Genomic DNA, 18509 nt, shown 5'->3' on the forward strand with positions numbered 1-18509 from the left:
AAAGTTATTTCTCCTGGTTTTTCAAATCTTTTCTTTCTGTACTGAAAGCTTAGATAACAGTAAAAATTAGACTTTAAGGTGAACTATTTTTGATTCTTTTTCTGCAGTTTATGTTTTAACTAATATTCACACCTTGAAAAAGCAAAGGGGAACCATACTAAAATAAAGTAAATTGCTCAAATATTTAAGTGTACTTGTGATGCATTCACTGACCTCTCCACAGCTCAGGTTATCTGCTACATAGGAGCAGATGTTCCTACACAAGGTGGCAGCACAGAGCTGCTCAAAAACAGCAGCAGACTGAGGAGAGGTCAGATTCAGCTCCATCTAAATGATTGATGGTTCAAATAATGTGTTTCAGAGAATGTGTTGTAACTGCCAGACCCTTTATTATCAAGTCACAAGTGTTAATTATGGAGTCATATGTTATGGATAATATATGAACATCTAAACATGCAGTCAGGAGACAGGAAATTATGACACAAATTTTTAATGTATTGCAATGAAATTCTAAGTGGTAACTTAACTCAAAAGAGACTTGTTCCCCCATTCTTACCTAACTTTAGTAAAGTAAGCTCACAATCCAAGTCCACAAATCACATTACTACTCATCTCAGGTCAAGTAAGTTTCCAAGTAGCCACGTCCGAAGTCACAACCATGTCCCAAATGTCAGGAATTCTTTGTTAAATTTCAAGTGAAGACCTGTGAAGTCCCAGGTAAAGGGCAACCAATCCAGTGAAAATTGAATGTTGTTGCGTCTGGTTTTTGGTCATGATGCAAAATTAAAGGTTCAGATAAGAGTCTATGGTGAAAACAAGTTGTTAATTAGTCCCCCTCTGCAAGACATACAAGTTCTACAAAACAAGTCCAAAGTTAAGACCAGCAAGTTCTTTTTTAAAGAGGCTGTGAGGACTTTCTAAGTGATCTTGAAAAAGTCTCAGTTCTAGATATATGCTTGATCATAATCCACACTTTAAAATGAGATTATCATTTCACCAATCACCAATGTAGGTTATTTCAAAATGCTACTTGGTAGCTTCCCGATTTATCGTTAGCTTATCTGTACGTTAGCGTACAGATAAGTTGCAGCGCTACAAATAGCCGGTTACTGATGTACGGTACAAACTTACAGCATTCGCTTGTTGTCACTTTTCAAACAACAGTAAGCGAAGTACTAAGCAACTGAACTGATAAAAAGCTTATTCTGTTGCATTGTATCCAGTAAAAAAAGTTGTCTTGAGCAAAGAAAATTTGTTCCAAAACAAAAACACGCCTGGTTAGAAATCGTGTCTTCACGATAGTGTGCGTGATAATCCAGGCCAGAAGGTGCCGAGGCAGTCCAATTAAAACAGATCCTCCTCATAGCATCTTTAATTGATAAAAAATCAAGACAGATTTCAAATTGTTCATCTTGTGTTAAGTCAAGACTAAAATAAGAAGTTCAGAGCAAAGTGTCAAATCAGGAATAAGTCTTCTATCTTGGCTTGCAAGTCCCCAAAACCAAGTCCAGGGTCAAGAACAATAAAACTGTGGGAAGGAATCAAATAATGACCACAAGTCTATGTGTTACTTACCAAGTCACAGACATGGCCTGTGCTAAGCCTCCTGTCAAGACCAAAGACAAGACCAGTGGATGCCACAAGTCAGATTTCAAAACGAAGACCAGTGATATCCCAGGTCAGTAACTATTGGAGTCAGAACTGAGAACTAATGAATCATGTGTCTAGTCCCAAGTCAAGTCCAGGAATTAGTAGGTTTGATGTCAAATTTCAAGTCAAAACCAGCAACATCCTCTCAACAAAAAACCAAAAGTTTGGAAAAATCAATCCAGAGTCAAGACCAAAAACATCCCCAGCCAAGTCCCGAACAACGATGAACAGTTACGTGTCCTATGTTCAGCCCCAAGTCAACTCAAAACCTGGCATATAAAAGTCAAGCTTCCAGTTAACAAGACTCAGTAATAAGAGCTCCCAATTTTGAAACCTTGTGTCCAAGTCAAGACCAATAACTCTCTAGTCAGGTCCCAAATGAAGACCAACTGCTCCAGGTTGAGAACATCTTCTGTTTCATTACTCATCTAGGACAATGCACTACAAGTCCAAGGTCAAGACCCAAGTCAAACCCAAGTTGAGACAAACAAGCCAAAGTGTATAAAAGCTAAAACAAGTTAATATGTAGCCTTTTTCAACTGAGTTAAAATTTGTTTCAAGTCTCCCGTCAAAAAATCAGTACCTTAAATGTAGTCGCAAGGCAAGGACAACTAATCCTGTGCCAACTCCCAAATTTTGACCGACTGTTCCCAAGCCTAATCCTGAGTCCATACCTGTAAGGCCTAGGTCCAAATAGACATAATTAAAAATACCTGAAGCAAAGTCTAAAAAACAACAGGATATTAATCTAGTCCCTAGAATAGACCAAAAAATCAAGTCCAGTCGAGTCTAGAAAAGTGTCAAGTCAAGCCCAAGAAGTTTCAAAGTGAAACCTCCAAATCCCAAGTTCATTCCCAAGTTGAGAGTCAGCCACATTTCCTGAGTCTAATAAAGTCCACCAAGTCCATTTGTTTTGATGCTTGAACATGACCCTCCAAAGTTTCAATGATTTCTTTTTTAAAGGATAACAAGTCATTTCAAGTCCTTGGGTTAGAGTGCAGATGGACTCATGAGTAAGTATTGATTAAGTCAGACTGCATGTCTTTTATTTTTATTCAAAGTCAACTTATCAAATTCTTCCTGTGAGTCTTACTGACAAGTCTGTTGTTTTTCCTGATCCAAGGAGAAAACTGTGCTGTGTGTTTTTTATGTGCAATCGTCAGAAGCGGTGAAATTGTGTAATGTGTCTCTAGCCACAAAATGTCACCTTATAAGGTTTCTTCCCTCACAGCTTTTCTTCCTGTCAGTTTCACTCCTCCTCCTTCTACACCCTGCTCAAGACCGCCACCTCTGATTGGTTGGAAGAGAAACTGAGATCCACCTGAAAAACAAGTTTCATTTATTTCATGTTTTTTTTTTGTCTGGTTATCTGTAAAAATCTAAAACTCTTTGGCGTCTTAAAGTGCTTTTAAAAGACGACAGTCCTTCACAGATCTGTTTGTTGTTGTTGTTGTTGTTGTGGTGGTGATGGTGTGTTCCTCTGTGCTCCTGTCAGTTTATAACTTTCTCCTTATGTAAACAGAATGAAGTTGGTAAAAACTCAGAAGTGAGGGAACATGAAAGCAGAAATGAAAGACGTAACTTTCTCCACCCAAGAGGTTTAACTTCCCTTTAGAAGACGGCGAAAAGTCTCAACGGGCTACAGGCTCCTCTTCATCGCATCTATGTCAACATCTTGGGCGAATATCACGCTGCAGTTCACACAAACCGGAACAGAGTAAATCCTTCTTCAGATGACCACTTATCTGCCTTTTTTTTTTTTTTTACTAAACTCAGTCTCATCCACAGTTGTTCCAGTGTTCCCCTCAATATTATGTCTCTTTTTCTTACAGTTGTATTTGTCTTGAAGAAAACTACTCTTTCAATAAATACATACAACTTCAAAAGTTTAGCAAAAATAAAAGCATTTAAATAAAGTGACGGTGTAGACTGCAGACAGAATTCAGAGGTAGGGGTCGAGGAAGAGAGTTTCAAGCATGTTTTCACTTATTATTCTTTTATTTTACATTCAACAAAGTTTTGTTTTGTTTTATTTTGTATCCTATTGTATTAAATTGTATCCTCACATGGTGTATTGTATTAAACTGTACCGTGTTGTAGCATTCAATATCCTGTTGTTGCCTTTTCTGTGATGACACATCTTATCATATTGGTCTGTATTGTAACACTTAATATCTTATTGTTCTGTTTCACTGGCGTATTTTTACCTATCCTATCCTAACCTATCCTAATGTATTGCATGGTATTTAATTATATAGTATTATAGCATAGATTATAATATTGTATCACTTGAACCCTTTCTTATTGAATCCTATCCCATCATAGCCTATCTTAGAATATTGCAGGATACTTAGCCAAAGCGCACTGTGAAGCATCATAGCCTTACTTATGTCTCACATTGTTTAGTAAGGTATCACATCTTATCACATTGTATCACACCTAATTAGTTGTATCATATATTGTATCCTATTATATCATGAGCTATCAGATCAAATAGCACAAGCCATACTTTATTGTTTTGTTATCATACTTATTCATAAAGCATCATATCCTAGCCAATATTATCATATTGTACCATACCTTATATTTTGCATCATACTGCAAAATTAAGGATTAAATAAAATAATATCCTATCCTAATTTGTTGATTTATAGCAGGTGGACATACCTCTCACAATCTTAATTGTTGTATCTTGTTCTAACCATGTGCTTATGTATACATTTTATTTTATCGTATAATGTATCTTTCTATTTACTCTGTAAATTGTTGCTGTCAACACAACAATTTCCCAGTTTGGGATCAACTAAGTAATTCAATTCAGTTCGATTCAATTCAATTCAGTTCGATTCAATTCAATTCAATTCAATTCTATTCTATTCTGTTCTATTCTATAGCATGCTGGCAATCAATAGTGTCATTCAATTCAATTCAATTCAATTCAATTCAATTCAATTCAATTCAATTCAATTCAATTCAATTCAATTCAATTCAATTCTGTTCTATTCTATAGCATCCTGGCAATCAAAAAAGCCATTCTATTCTATTCTATTCTATTCTATTCTATTCTATTCTATTCTATTCTATTCTATTCTATTCTTTTCTATTCTATTGTATTCTATTCTATTCTATAGCATCCTGGCAATTAATAAAGTCATTCTATTCTTTTATATTCTATTCTATTAATTTCTATTCTCTTTGTTTCTATTCTATTTGTTTCTATTCTATAACATCTTGGCCAGTAATAAAGTTATTCAATTGAATTAAATTAAATTAAATTCAGTTCAATTGAATTAAGTTCATTTTAATTCTATTCTATTCTATTCTATTCTATTCTATTCTATTCTATTCTATAGCATCCTAGCCAATGGTCTTGCATCATCTCATTGTATCATAAGCAAGCCTAATCCATCGTACAATCCATACTGTATTTTGTTATGTATTATTTATTATGTATCACATTGTTTCACAAAGAATCTCAGTTTAACCTTTTGGATCAGATAGTACCATACCTAACATTTTGTATTGTACCATCCCACTTGGTTTAGTAATCTAACTATAGAATGACATAAAGAATAGAATAGCCTTAATTTTTTTATTGTATCATATGAATTATAATTAACATATAATATTGGATTGACATAGGTCGTTTTGGACCATTACAATAACGACTGTGTCAGTCCATTTTACCTGGATGTGATTAGAGATCAACTTGTCACAGCCTGTTGAGCTTTTTTCTCAAAAAGAGACTTTCAGGTCTATAACCAAACAAGTTAGTTGGTGGCAGCTAAAGTTTTTAGCTTATGGATTCTCCATGAATCATGTAAAGACTTCTCTTATTCACATTCCTCTGAGCAGAAGATATGTTACTGGTGTGTTAAAGGGGCGGGGTCAGTGGGGAAACCAAGTGACACAGAAACAGGAAATGACTGTTGGTGTTTCCTGAACTGTATCTGTCAGACTTTTCACTGTAAGGTCTAAATTTTACTGTTATGCTCTGCAGCACACATCAGTGCTGAGACCTATAATCCTCCAGATTATAATTACACCTTCAAGCTTGCTCTGCCTCTGTTTCCCTGTTGAAACACTCTTTGTTTTAACACCACTGTTTTTACAGTGCGCTCAATCTGACATGAGATGATTAAAACCTGATTTATTGATCGCTGTGATTGGTTTCTGTGAGTGAAAATAATCTCATGAATCAACATGGAGCTGCAGAATGAACCGCAGAGAAATGATGAGCATGTGACAGAATATGAGCTCTGTGTGTGTGTGTGTGTGTGTGTGTGTGTGTGTGTGTGTGTGTGTGTGTGTGTGTGTGTGTGTAGTGACTCTGGTTCTATATTTAACCTGCAGGCAGACTCACACATACTCGACATAAACGAGGACGCAGGCAGACGACGAGCAGGATGGAGGTAAAACACTTACCTTTTTTCTGTGAGTGTATGTTTGTGTGTGAGAGAGTGTGTATGTGAGTGCATAAAGATAAAAAAAAGTGTCAGAGATTAGCTACTTTTGATATTTTTAAACTTTTATTCCACCACCAACCACAGACTCTCATATATCTGCAGTCTTGTTTTGTTGTGTACTGGGATGAAAATTAATCTGCAGGCCGACGTTAGTGTGTGTAGTGGTGTGTAGTGGCTGAGCAGTGAAGTTTAACTTTGCATCAGATTTCATCAACATGCTGGACGTGTTTGTGGAGCAGGAGTGTCGTCAGCTCCTTTATTTCAGTTATTAACGCTCTGATCTCTCCTGTGCCACAGTTTAATGATCTGCTGCCTCTGCTCCATTTAATAAAATCTTTTCTAAAAATAGATCAAAATCTGAAGTAAAAATGTCCTTCAGTGCTTTTTTAAATATCCCCCACCACAAACACAGCACTAATCACATTAATCAGAACACTACACTTCAGCTAGCGCCAGATACGCCATGTGAGCTTCAGTGAAAGCCAAATGTTCGAGCTTTCCGATAGCACTTGAAAGCTTCACATATTTGTATTTTATTAGAGGACATTTTGCAATGCCTTACATATCTGTCATCATCATGCAAATAACCCCACAGCAGACACTTTCTGAATAAAACACATGCTTTTATCATCAGTCTGGGGACAAGACTGGCATCAGGAGTTCAGAGTAAACTTTCATGTGAGGTCTCAAGTCCAGGGTTAAGAGGAACAAAACCTCGGTTCAAATTAAGTCCACATGTTCACAAGTTTATTACCAAGCCTCAAATTGAGACAGTGAAGGGAGGAAACCAACAGGCACCGTGGGTTAAAATCCAAGATACGAGACCTGTGAGATTCCAGTACAGTATCAACTATTCAAGTCAGAACAGAGAAGAAATGTGTTATCTTTCTAGTTCCAATCAAGACCCAAAAAGTTGTTAGTTTGATGCCAAGTCTTTAGTCAAGAACAGCAAGGTCTTCTAAGGTAGTCCAAAACTATAGATACTGAGTAGAGCTTCGTCATGACAAACAAGTCTACTATTCACCCCTGGCCTGCAAGTCCCCAAGATCCAGACCAATGTCAATTCATAAAGAAACCTGGTTATGGGCCAAATAGAGACTACACGCTTACAAGTCATTTTTCATGTCACTGAGATTTTGCGTGTCAAACCTCAAGTCAAGACTTAAAACCAAAGTGAAAACCAAAAGGTGCCATTTGTAAAATACCAAAATATGACCAGTGAAATGTTGGTTGACAAAGTTAGTAACAAACTTTTGTTACCAAAGTTGGTAATAAAGTTAGAAGACGAGTCTCAGGCCAAAGTTAACAAAGCCTCAAATTAGTCCCTAGGTTAAATCTCAGCTTTAAAAATTCATGTCAAGATTCCAAACCAACAAGTTCCTTCATGGTTAATTACAATAGTCAGTTACCAAATCTTAACATCATGTGTGTCAAGTTTCAAGTCTGGACAAAAAAGTCTTTTTTTCTTATATCTGGTTTGCAAGTCCTAAAAATCTAGTCAAGTAAAGAACCACAAAACCCTGGTGAGATGTCAAATGAAGGAAACAAGTTCCCAAGTCAAATGCCAAGGTATCGACATGGTCTGTATTAAACCCAAAGTCAAGACCAAGAATGAGACCGGCAGGTACCGTTAATTGAAATTCAAATAGATGACCTGTGAGATCCCAGGTCATTACCAACTATTCAAGTCAAACCTGAGAACTAATGCATCATGTGACTAGTTCCAAGTTAAGACCAGAATAAAAGAATTAATGGGCTTTCTGAAGACAGACTCTTGTTGACACTCAAGGAACTGCAATTAATCTTGAAATGGAGCTCTGTGTGGGCGGACACAACTTTTGTTTCAAGTTACAATGAAAAAACCAAAGTCACCATGTAAAGATACAAATGAAGATAGTGAGATAAAATGTCTTTGAGTCTCATTTAATTCATTCTTTTTTATCCATGAAACACAGAGGAAAGAGAGCTGACCTGATTAAGGGCGGGGCTTTGTGTCGTTATCATTCGTATCATCATGATTTTCCCAAAGCCTTATGGGAGTTGTAGTGACGGCAGACAGTTGGGCGGATTGTTCAATGAAAAGACAAGAAGTGATCTCTCTTTCTCTCTCTCTCTCTCTCTCTCACACACACACACACACACACACACACACACACACACACACACACACACACACACACACACACACACACACACACACACACACTCACACACCTACACACACAGCTCATATTCTGTCACACACAGAGGAAGTGGTTTAACGGTTGTTTCTGTCACTTTTTGCCTTCAATTTGTGGTTTAAAACACAGCATGGAAAGAATGAGCACCACCCTGCGTCTGCATGTGTGTGTGTGTGTGTGTGTGTGTGTGTGTGTGTGTGTGTGTGTGTCCTCCCTTCGATGTGATTTCATTATCTGGTGAATGTCAGCTATGCGAGACCTTCAGCTGAAATGGTCAGGGATCAACCCCACGTCAACAGCTGTGTGTGTGTGTGTGTGTGTGTGTGTGTGTGTGTGTGTGTGTGTGTGTGTGTGTGTGTGTGTGTGTGTGTATGTGTGTGTGTGTGTGTGTGTAACTTGTTGTCTGCTCCTTAAACAGACATGAAGTATCGTCCAGTTAAAGCGTTAAATACACATGCTTCTGATTGGTCAAAAGTCTGTTTTCTTCTGTTCACATTTTTACCTTTCTGCTGCTTCTGGTACCTTTAAAGACTGTCGTAAAAGTGAAACACTGTCCTTTTATAGTGTGTATATAAAGTACTAAAATTAAAGGACCATTCTTTTATAACGCCATGTTTATCTGTAAGTAATGTAATGGCCTTTCTTCCTCTATGGATCAGCAGACATTACATAGGTGCTGATATCACTAAAGAGAAAGTGTTGATTAAAGGAAATGTTACTGATATAAAGGTGTTGTGTAACCTAGATACCAATCTCAATTGGCTACATGAATGTGTTTAAAGTAAGGAGATGTTTAATGAGATGTCTTCATTAACTTTAAAAAGGGGTATTTTGCTCTACCAATGCTGGATTGTCAGATTGAGTGTGTGCAGATTGTCAAACCTCTACATATGCCCATGTAGTATAAATCCCTAAATCTGTAAGCAAATCTAGATCTGATGAATCTTAGTCATGTGATCTTTTTGAGATTATTGTGAGATCTTAATGAAACTTGCTGTGCTGTAATTATGACACCTCCCACCACCTTCGAGCAATTAAAGACTGTCAGACACACTGACAGGAAATTCAAATATTAAAGTAAATAGTAATATGTAAACATTTAAGTTTGTCTCCCATCCCTCAGGAGGAGGCTTCATCTCGTTGCTCTGTGGCTGAACTCGCAGGACGATTCAAAGGCTCAGCTCCTCCACATGATGCTGCTGGACAAGAGACCGTGAGTTTAATTTCTCAAGTGTGAAAATACATAAGAAGAGCTCACTACAGTCCACAACAGTCCAACAAAGGGGGCCACAACAAATACATAGCAAAATAATCTACATAAATCAGCAATCCAAAACATGTTTATTTGACATGTAGCAGTGGAAGCCAGTTTTCAGACTGTCCCTGAACACAACAGATCTCAGCGGTATTGCTCAGTCACATGTCTCTGAGTTTCAACAGTGTTTGTAAAAACATGAAGAAACAGGAAATGAGGCCAAGTGTGTGTAAACTCAACGCTTTCAGAAAGAGCTCAAAGTGTGTTGGGAGCAAACTTTGACCGACACTCTGCTCATCAGATACAAACTTCAGACAAAAACAAACATGAAAACAGACCAAAAAGCGACGTGAAAGTGTTTGATAAGAACATAGAAGGAAATGCTGTGCCTTACGTCTGATAAATAAGACAGAAACAAAGTGAAGCAACTTCCTGTTGAAGCGAACGCCAGTCCAACAACAAACTAAAGCTTGGATGATAAGAGAAATGCTCAAATAGGCCCATTAAACAAAGATTAAAAAAAAAAAAAACTTAGATTAAAAGGTCACACAAAGTTTTGCCATTGGAAAGTTTGGTTGTTGTTGTTGTTGTTGTTGTTGTTGTTTTCTTTTTTTTAATTTCTCAGGAGATCAATACAAAAAAGTTCCAATGATGTGATAAAAGGAAAAGTAGAAGTTAAATTTCAAGATAATAAGTTCTCATGTGTTAAAGGGACCAGCTTTCCAGAAACCCCTTTAACTCTACAATGTCAGCACTGTCTCTTTAAGAATCATCAAAAAAACTTTTGAACCCTTTGTCACAGAATCCAACATTCCAGAACCTCCCTCCAAAGATCAACAAAAGGAGGTTTCTGATTGGTTAGTGTTAGTGTAGGATGCTCTAATGAAGAGTTTCACAAATCAAATCAGCCCATTGGAGATTATTATATATCAGTATAAGACAAATCTGTGTGTGTGTTAAAAAAAAGTTGTCTGCTCCTTAAACAGACCTGAAGTATCGTTCAGTTAAAGAGTGGAATAAAACACACTCCTGATTGGTCAAAAGTCTATTATCTTCTGTTAACATTTTTACCTCTTTGCCTCTGGGAACTTCTGGCACCTTTAAGGACTGTGGTAAAAGTGAAACACTCCCCCTGTATAGTGTGAACATAGCACTAAATTAAAGGATCATTCTTCTATAACTCCACATAAATCATCAAGTATCGTCCTTCTCCCTTTATGAATCAGCAGGCATTATACAAGTGCTGATATCACTCAAGAGAAAGTGTTGATAGAAAGAAATGCTACTGATATAAACATGTTGCGTAACCTTGATACCAATCTCGGATTGGCTACATAAATAAGTTCAAGGAGATGTTTAACGAGATGTTTAATGAGATGTCTTCATTAACTTAAAGAGGGGTACTTTACTCTACTAATGATGGATAGTCAGAATGAGTGTGTGCAGATTGTCAAACCTCTACATATTCCCATGTAGGAGAAATACCTCAATCTGTAAGCAAATCTAGATCTTGTGAATCTAAATCACAAGATCTTTTTGAGATCTTAATGAAATCTAAAGGAGACTTGCTTTGCTGAAATGATGACATCATTACCTAAAGATCTTTTAACTGGTTCATGGCATGTTGGAGAGTTAAGCCTCAGAGATCTCTCCTCAGCTCCACCTAGAAAGGGCCTGCATAGGGCCCACTAATCAAAGTGAAAGGGTTGCCCCAGAGAGACAAGAGCTAAAAGATTACGGCTGAAATAACGTTTTTTTAAACACTGAAGAGAAAATGATAGTAATTTTTATGACCTATTAATCATGTGAAAATACTACTGGGTGCTAAAGGGACAGAGTGAAGACAACAACAAAACAAACAAAACAATACCTCTTCTTTAAACCTGCAGCAGGACATCACGGAGCAGCAGGGGTCACTGTCCAAAACTGTAAATATTAAAGTTTGTCTCCCATCCCTCAGGAGGAGGCTTCATCCCGTTGCTCTGTGGCTGAACTCGCAGGGCGATTCAAAGGCTCAGCTCCTCCACATGATGCTGCTGGACAAGAGACAGTGAGTTTAATTTCTCAAGTGTGAAAATACATAAGCAGAGTTCATTACAGTCCACAACAGTCAAACAAAGGGGGGCACAACAAATATACAGCAAGATAATCTACATAAATCAACAATCCAAAACATGTTTATTTGACATGTAGCAGTGGAAGCCAGTTTTCAGACTGTTCCTAAACACAACAGATCTCAGTGGTATTGCTCAGTCACATGTCTCTGAGTTTCAACAGTGTTTGTAAAAACATGAAGAAACAGGAAATGAGGCCAAGTGTGTGTAAACTCGATGCTTTCAGAAAGCTTCCAGATATTTTTCCCCAAAAATGGTGATGTTTCTGTTTATGCTCATGATCAAAATCTGTTTTTATTTAAATGGAATACTTTGTTTTATCTTCTTTATACAGCTAAAAGCTCAAAGTGTGTTGGGAGCAAACTCTAAACATTACTCTGTTCATTAAATACAAACTTTAGAGAAATCAAACATGAAAACAGACCAAAAAGCAACATGAAAGAGTTTGACAAGTGCATCTATAGAAGAAAACGCTGTGGCTAATGTCTGATGAATGAGACAGGAACAAAGTGAAGCAACTTCCTGTTGAGGCGAGCGCCTGTCCAACAACAAACTAAGCTTGGGTGATAAGAGAAATGCTCAAATAGGCACATTAAACAAAGATTAAAAAAACTAAGACAACAAGTCACATACATGGGATTAAAGGTATTTTTTAAAGAGCTAAAACATCAAGTTTTGCAACAGGAAAGTTTTTTTTTCAGGAGATTGATACAAAAATAGCCTCAATAATGTGATAAAAGTAAAAGTAGTAGCATTCTTTAACCCTCTTGAACTCTTCAATGTCAGCACTGTCTCTTTAAGAAACATCCAGAAACTTTTGAACTCTTTGTCACAGAATCCAACATTCTAGAATCTCCCTCCAAAGGTCAACAAAAGGAGGTTTCTGATTGGTTAGATTAGTTGTTAGTTTTGGATGCTCGAAGGAAGAGTTTCACAACTCAAATCAGCCTTTTGGAGATTATTTTATAGAAATATTAGACAAATGAGCTGCACCATATGTGATGAATGAAATTAAAGTTAATTTCTGTTCTGTTAACCAGGAGAAGCCAGTGAGGCGACGACCTCCTCGCTCCTTACAGCTCCCCAAAACTCAGACAGATGACAAAGAGGTGAGACGGACTTTGACATTCATCAGAGGGTCACATGATCCTCCTGAATCTGACATCTGACAAACTAAGAATCAACCTCACTGTGTGTGTGTGTGTGTGTGTGTGTGTGTGTGTGTGTGTGTGTGTGTGTGTGTGTGTGTGTGTGTGTGTGTGTGTGCGTGTGCGTATGTGTGTGTGTGTGTGTGTGTGTATGTGTGTATGTGTGTGTTTATCAGCCACCTGCAGAGGTCACCTCTCCTCAACCTGCCAAAGCCAAGAGGAATTCAGCTCTTATAGAGAAGCTGCAGGTGAGTTCAGGTGGATGCTGATAGACCCCCAGTATGCAACTAAATCACTCTGACATCACTCTGACATCACTCGCACTTCTCTCTCCCTCTAGGCCAACCTTGCCCTCTCGCCCACAGCGCTTCACCCCTCTCCAAAGAGCCCCGGTTTCAGACTGCTATCTCCCACCTTCCCCATGCCCCCCTCTGGCTCCGCCCCTTCAACTACAGCATCTACAACCCCATCCACACCCACACCCATCACTCCTGTCATACCCTCGCCCTCAGCTGAAGAAGGCCCCGCCTCCTTTGAAGCCCCTCCCACTGCAGCTGAGGGAACCATCCTGTCCAGTATCAACAAGGTTAGTCACTCTGTCACTGTGTGAAACACAGTCCTCTGATTGGTCCAGAACAACACCATGTTAACACCTGTGCAGGTGCATCAGCCTGTTAGGTGGTGACCTCACCTCTCTGTCTCTGCTTTCATTGGTCCTCCAGGGAAGAGCTCGTCACTCCCTACGGCGACGCCCACCATCCCGCCGCCACAGGAAGTCCAGCAGTGAAGACGACATCAGCACCATGACCGACGGAGGAGACACCGGTTTGAGCTCGCCGAATAATGAAACAAGAGAAGAAGAAGAAAAGGAGGAGGATGAACAAAATGAGGTAAAGGAGGAGAAAAAAGAGGCAAAAAATGAAACCAAAGAAGAAGAGCGGTCAGAGGTCAACACCGAGCCCAGAGAGGAAGACAAGAAAGAGGAGAAGGAGGGAAACACTGGAAATAAGGAAGAAGGGTCTTCATCAGGGGGAGTGAAGGAGGAGGAGGAAGAAAACTCGGCAAAAAAACATGAAGAAGGATCATCTGAAGCATCGGCAAACACAGAAGACGAAGAAAAGAGCCAGGTGATGACTCCGGACACAAAACAACAACTTCGTCACTGAACAATTTGATCATTTTAGTCAAATCAGACTCAGCCAGTGCCCCAGTCCCAAAACCTGCAGTTTCCTGGGTGTCCACTAGAGTCCAGAGGGTGGATAAGGGGCGTGGCTTCAGCTGCATCGAAGATTTAAAGTTGGGAAACATGATCAGGAACTTACTCAACAGCAGTGACTAATATAACCTTGGGCACAATGTTTATTTCTAAATAACTGAAATACTGCTTCATACATCTTTTAGTTTTTTACTTGTAGCTCAAAAAAAAAAAAGAAAAAGAAAACAAAAGTTATATGAATAAACTGGTAAATGACAAAAAAGTAATTAAAAAAAATATTTAGTTTTGTGCATAAAGACAAAAATGATAAAAACAACAACAAACATTTTTAAAACAACAACCAACTGACAAATAAACATATAAATAAACAAAACAAATACAAAAATAATACTTACAAAAGAAATAAGTAAATAAAAAGAGACAAAACATTTACATATAAAATTTTATCAATTTAAAGAGACAAAAACGAAGAAATAAAAACAAAACAAATTAAGACAAAAACCACAAAAATGGAAAAATAGAAAAGTAGAAAGCTTTTAAAATCACACCTGCCCCCAAATAAATAAATAAATAATGAGAGTAAGATCTAATACAGTAAAAACACACAAAACATCCAAAAGAGAAACAAAAAGAAAAAAATAACACTGACCATAAACAGCCAAACAAAGATCCCAACTCTACACAAAAGAAAAACTCAGGTGGACAAAAGTAGATCAGGCTCCGAAGATCTGCTGGATGTGGCAAGTGTTGAGTATTAGAATTACTTTAAGCATGTCTAATTGTTGTATCTTCTTCCGCCCACAGGGGGCAGCATGTCAAAGTTCAACCAGCTGAGTATCAGCTCTGCAGACCTGTTGAGCCCCAGGAGCTCTGACTCTTTAAGGATCTGGACTGTGTTGCACCGTTAAGCAGTCTGGACAGTGAGGTGGTCTGACCTGTGTTTAGGAGTCTGGACTAAGTGATGCTTTGGACTGTGCAGACAAACAGAGAGGACATATGGAGCTGCTGCCTGCTCTGTGTGAACTCTGATGTGATGAAGATGAGGCAGAGGAACTGAACTGTACTACCTGTCAAAGAGTCATGGCCTGTTTAAACTGGAAACTCCTAAAACCAGCTTACAGGAATCCTCCAAACAAACCTTTTCACACTGCAGCCTGGATTTCTGTCTTTACATAAGAATATAATGTGAATTCAGTGTTTTTTTTTATAGTGTAAATTTGTTTTGGCTCTTGAAGAAGATGGTGATGGTTATTTTCGATTGTTGTTTTGAATTATCTATGTTTCTATTTTCACACAATTTCATCTATCAGAGACGTCAAACATCCAACCATATCACTTTTATTAAAATGTAATATCTTTTTTATAATGTTTTTAAAATTGTGCAAAGATTCAACATGCTGTTAAAAAAAACTTGTTTGAAGTATTTTCAACCGGAAATGTCACCTGGTGCCTTTGGAGTAAAATTAAAATGCCCCTTTCTCTACATTACTGTCTATTTCTCTGAAAAATCCTTATTTTTATTTCTTCCATGAACAGTACTGAAAAAAAAAACAACTTTGAATCAAGGGTCTAATATTTAAAAAAAAACAAAACAAACACTCAATGTGACCTAGGTCACTTGAACTCCCACTCGGTCTCCTCAGGAAGCTTTGAGGTGTCTTTACACCTGTAGTTACAGCAGCCCACTTGCGATCTGACCAACCAGGACAGGTGATGATATATAGCCAGAGAAAAGTATAAAAACCTCTGTAAATCAAAAAGGAAACTAGAAAAGTACTCAGAGAGCGCAGACCTCCGCCAAGCATATTGTGATTGTCAGGCAACCCTTGGGTCCTACTTTAATGTTATACTCCCTTTCAGCAGACTTTCCGATAATTTGTTGCCTGACTGTTGAAAATTATGATGACCCAGTACATATTTTATATTCCAGATCTTAGTATCCAGAATATTGCCAGGATCTGGATCGTACTTTTACATCCGTCAGAAATTATGGTGACCTTGTCTTGTATTGTTTTGCAAAGCAATCCGACCATTTATCCTGGAGTTATATACATATATGGTGAAAATGGCCCTATCTAACAATGATGAAGAATCCTAAAATAAAAAATCCTGGATCCAGACGGTGATCTCGATCACCTCCAAAATTTAATCATTTCTTCCTTATCCCATTTTGAACATTTCCTGAACATTTCATCAAGATTCGTTTGTAACTTTTTGAGTTATGTTGTTCACAGACACACAAACAAACTTTCCTAAAAATACAAAAACATAACCTCCTTGGTGGAGGTAACAAAGACAAAAACAGTAAGAAGAACACAAAATAAATACATATATACATTAAATCATACACTAAATACATTAAATTATATAAAAACAAACAAATAAAAACAATTAACAACCAACTTACAAAAACAGTAAACACAAAAAGAAAACAAAAGAAGACAACAACATGAAGGCAAATAAAAACACACAAGGAAAATAAATTCAAAAATGAAACAGCAGCTTGTGATTGAAAAGGTGAGTCAAAGGAGAGTTGGTGCAGGAGCTGAATGTAGGATCTTCACAGCTGGCCCGGCTCCACCTGACGGTGTTATCTGAGGCTGTTACCTGGAAGAGAGGGATGCTTACGGGGGAAACTTGGCAGGCGCCCGCTGTGAGTAAATCTGTTTCTGGATAATCTGTTTGATCCTCTGATACGCCTACATCAGCCTCAGCGCTGCCCAAAATAAAACAGATCAGCAAAATCAGGATGCCGCTTTAGGAAACGTTGGGGTGTACTACAGGACTTCTGAAGTAATGAGTGAACCGACCAGATCAGGGCGGAGGTACAGACACTGACCCACTGGGCCTGAAACAGACTCTTTTTGTGAAAGGTCAGGGCTCCCAAATGGATTAATAGATAATGATGTTATTTAAACTACAACTCCCTGAAGATGTCTTCAACAGGCTGTGGAAACTAATTGGAAAAAAGTTTACAGATACGATTTCGTGTTCTGTAAATCTGATTCATGAAAGAAATTTGAGGACACACTTCTCAAATATTTGACATCAGCGGACGTTTGTTGAATCATCAGAACATTCTAGAACTCTGATGTTTTGGCCTTGAGTTCTAGAATGTTATTGACAACCTGCAGTTCCAATAGTGTCAACCTGAGTCTGGCTCCAAACCTACCAGAAACAACATCATCTGCGAAACATGGGTGATGTCAAAGGGATAATGTCTATGTTTTGACAGAGTGGTTCTCGAAGAGGTTGTCCTGACTCTTGAAACTCAAAAACTCAAAAGGGTCTTTGGGTTTGAATTTCCTTTTCTCTCAGTGCTGCTTTTCAGAGTCGAGGACACAGTGTCCAGGATTTCCAAAAAGAATGTCCATCACTCCATGGGACAGGTTTCCACTTCCCCTCAGTCCATCTTAAAGGTCCAGAGAAGTCTCTGTTGTTTCTGGATCATGTTTATATCTGGTTTGCTCTTTGCATGACATAATTTGAAGCTGAATTTTTGTATTCAGCCACAGACTGTGTTTTTGGAGGTGTTTTAGGTCCATGCGGTCACTTCAACTACAGAGTCACGTCTGATTTTCAAGATCTGGCCCATCCAGTCTTGGTTTTGGTCCTTGTCCCTTTTGTTGAGAGATTTCTTTTAATCTTACGATGAAACTATTTTTTTGGATGACGAAAAAACACTCATTCTGTGGAACATTGTTCTCAAACTCAAACTGTTTGCTCACACAGTCTCCCACAGAGTGCTGAACGTCTTCCTGTCTGTCATTCTCAGAGGGTTTTCTGACTTCTGTTGGATCAGTGTTGGGTATTTGGATGATAAAACAAATGTTCTTCTTTAGACTGGTGTGAAGTGTCCTGGCATAACTCTTGTTATGTCTTGAACTCTAAATAAAAACGGTTGAATAAGTTGATTAATGGATCTCAGCTCTTCACTTCAGTCCCTCACAGAGGAGTACAAACTCCAAGAATAAAAGCTTTATCTCATTTGCAGGTGGATAAATTGGCACTGTCCTTAATGAGGTTAATCTATGTAGGGATCTTGGTTATAAAACCTGTACACTGTGGTATAAATCGTGTCTCTGTGCTATTTTTGGCTGATGAGTGATGCACAGAAGTGCAGGGTGTGGTCAACCTGAGGGCAGCTGGAGAGCTTTCTTGGTCTGTTCTCATCTAAACTTCTAGTCTACAGATACACTCTGTCAGACAGATGATTGTTCTGATATTTACATGAAATTATCTCTAAAAGGCTGATTTGATTTGTCATCGTCTTAAAAGAAGAAGCATTATAAACAAAGAGTAACCACTCAGAAACTTCCAGCTCTATTTATCTTGAGAGGGACTCTCGGGAATTTTAGATTCCATGGCTGAACCTTGATGTTTCTTAAAGAAATAGTTTCTGAAATTAGGATTTTAAAAACAGCAACCTGAGATCAGTGAAGAGTGTTTGAGCTGGAAACCAGTTAAAAACTGCAGTTCT

The 18509-nt window shown here is 38.1% G+C and overlaps 1 protein-coding gene across 2 annotated transcripts; it reads left to right on the plus strand.

Moving 5' to 3' along the window:
- The first annotated feature begins 5978 nt into the window (after positions 1-5978).
- dub (duboraya) lies at positions 5979-15509 on the plus strand. Of its 2 annotated transcripts, XM_074672620.1 has the most exons (8): positions 5979-6062; positions 9420-9509; positions 11512-11601; positions 12706-12774; positions 12990-13061; positions 13154-13399; positions 13536-13940; positions 14834-15509. In XM_074672620.1, exons 1-8 carry the CDS (start codon positions 6057-6059, stop codon positions 14861-14863), a joined length of 1008 nt encoding a protein of 335 aa, XP_074528721.1. In that variant the 5' UTR covers positions 5979-6056; the 3' UTR covers positions 14864-15509. The 2 variants fall into 2 exon arrangements, with proteins under 2 accessions (XP_074528721.1, XP_074528722.1); XM_074672621.1 differs by lacking the exon at positions 11512-11601.
- Positions 15510-18509: the final 3000 nt, after the last annotated feature.

The sequence above is a fragment of the Halichoeres trimaculatus genome, unplaced genomic scaffold (genome assembly GCF_033239565.1).
Source record: "Halichoeres trimaculatus isolate MK-OKI-2021-1 unplaced genomic scaffold, fHalTri1.1 fHalTri1_scaffold_6, whole genome shotgun sequence".
Taxonomy (NCBI): domain Eukaryota; kingdom Metazoa; phylum Chordata; class Actinopteri; order Labriformes; family Labridae; genus Halichoeres; species Halichoeres trimaculatus.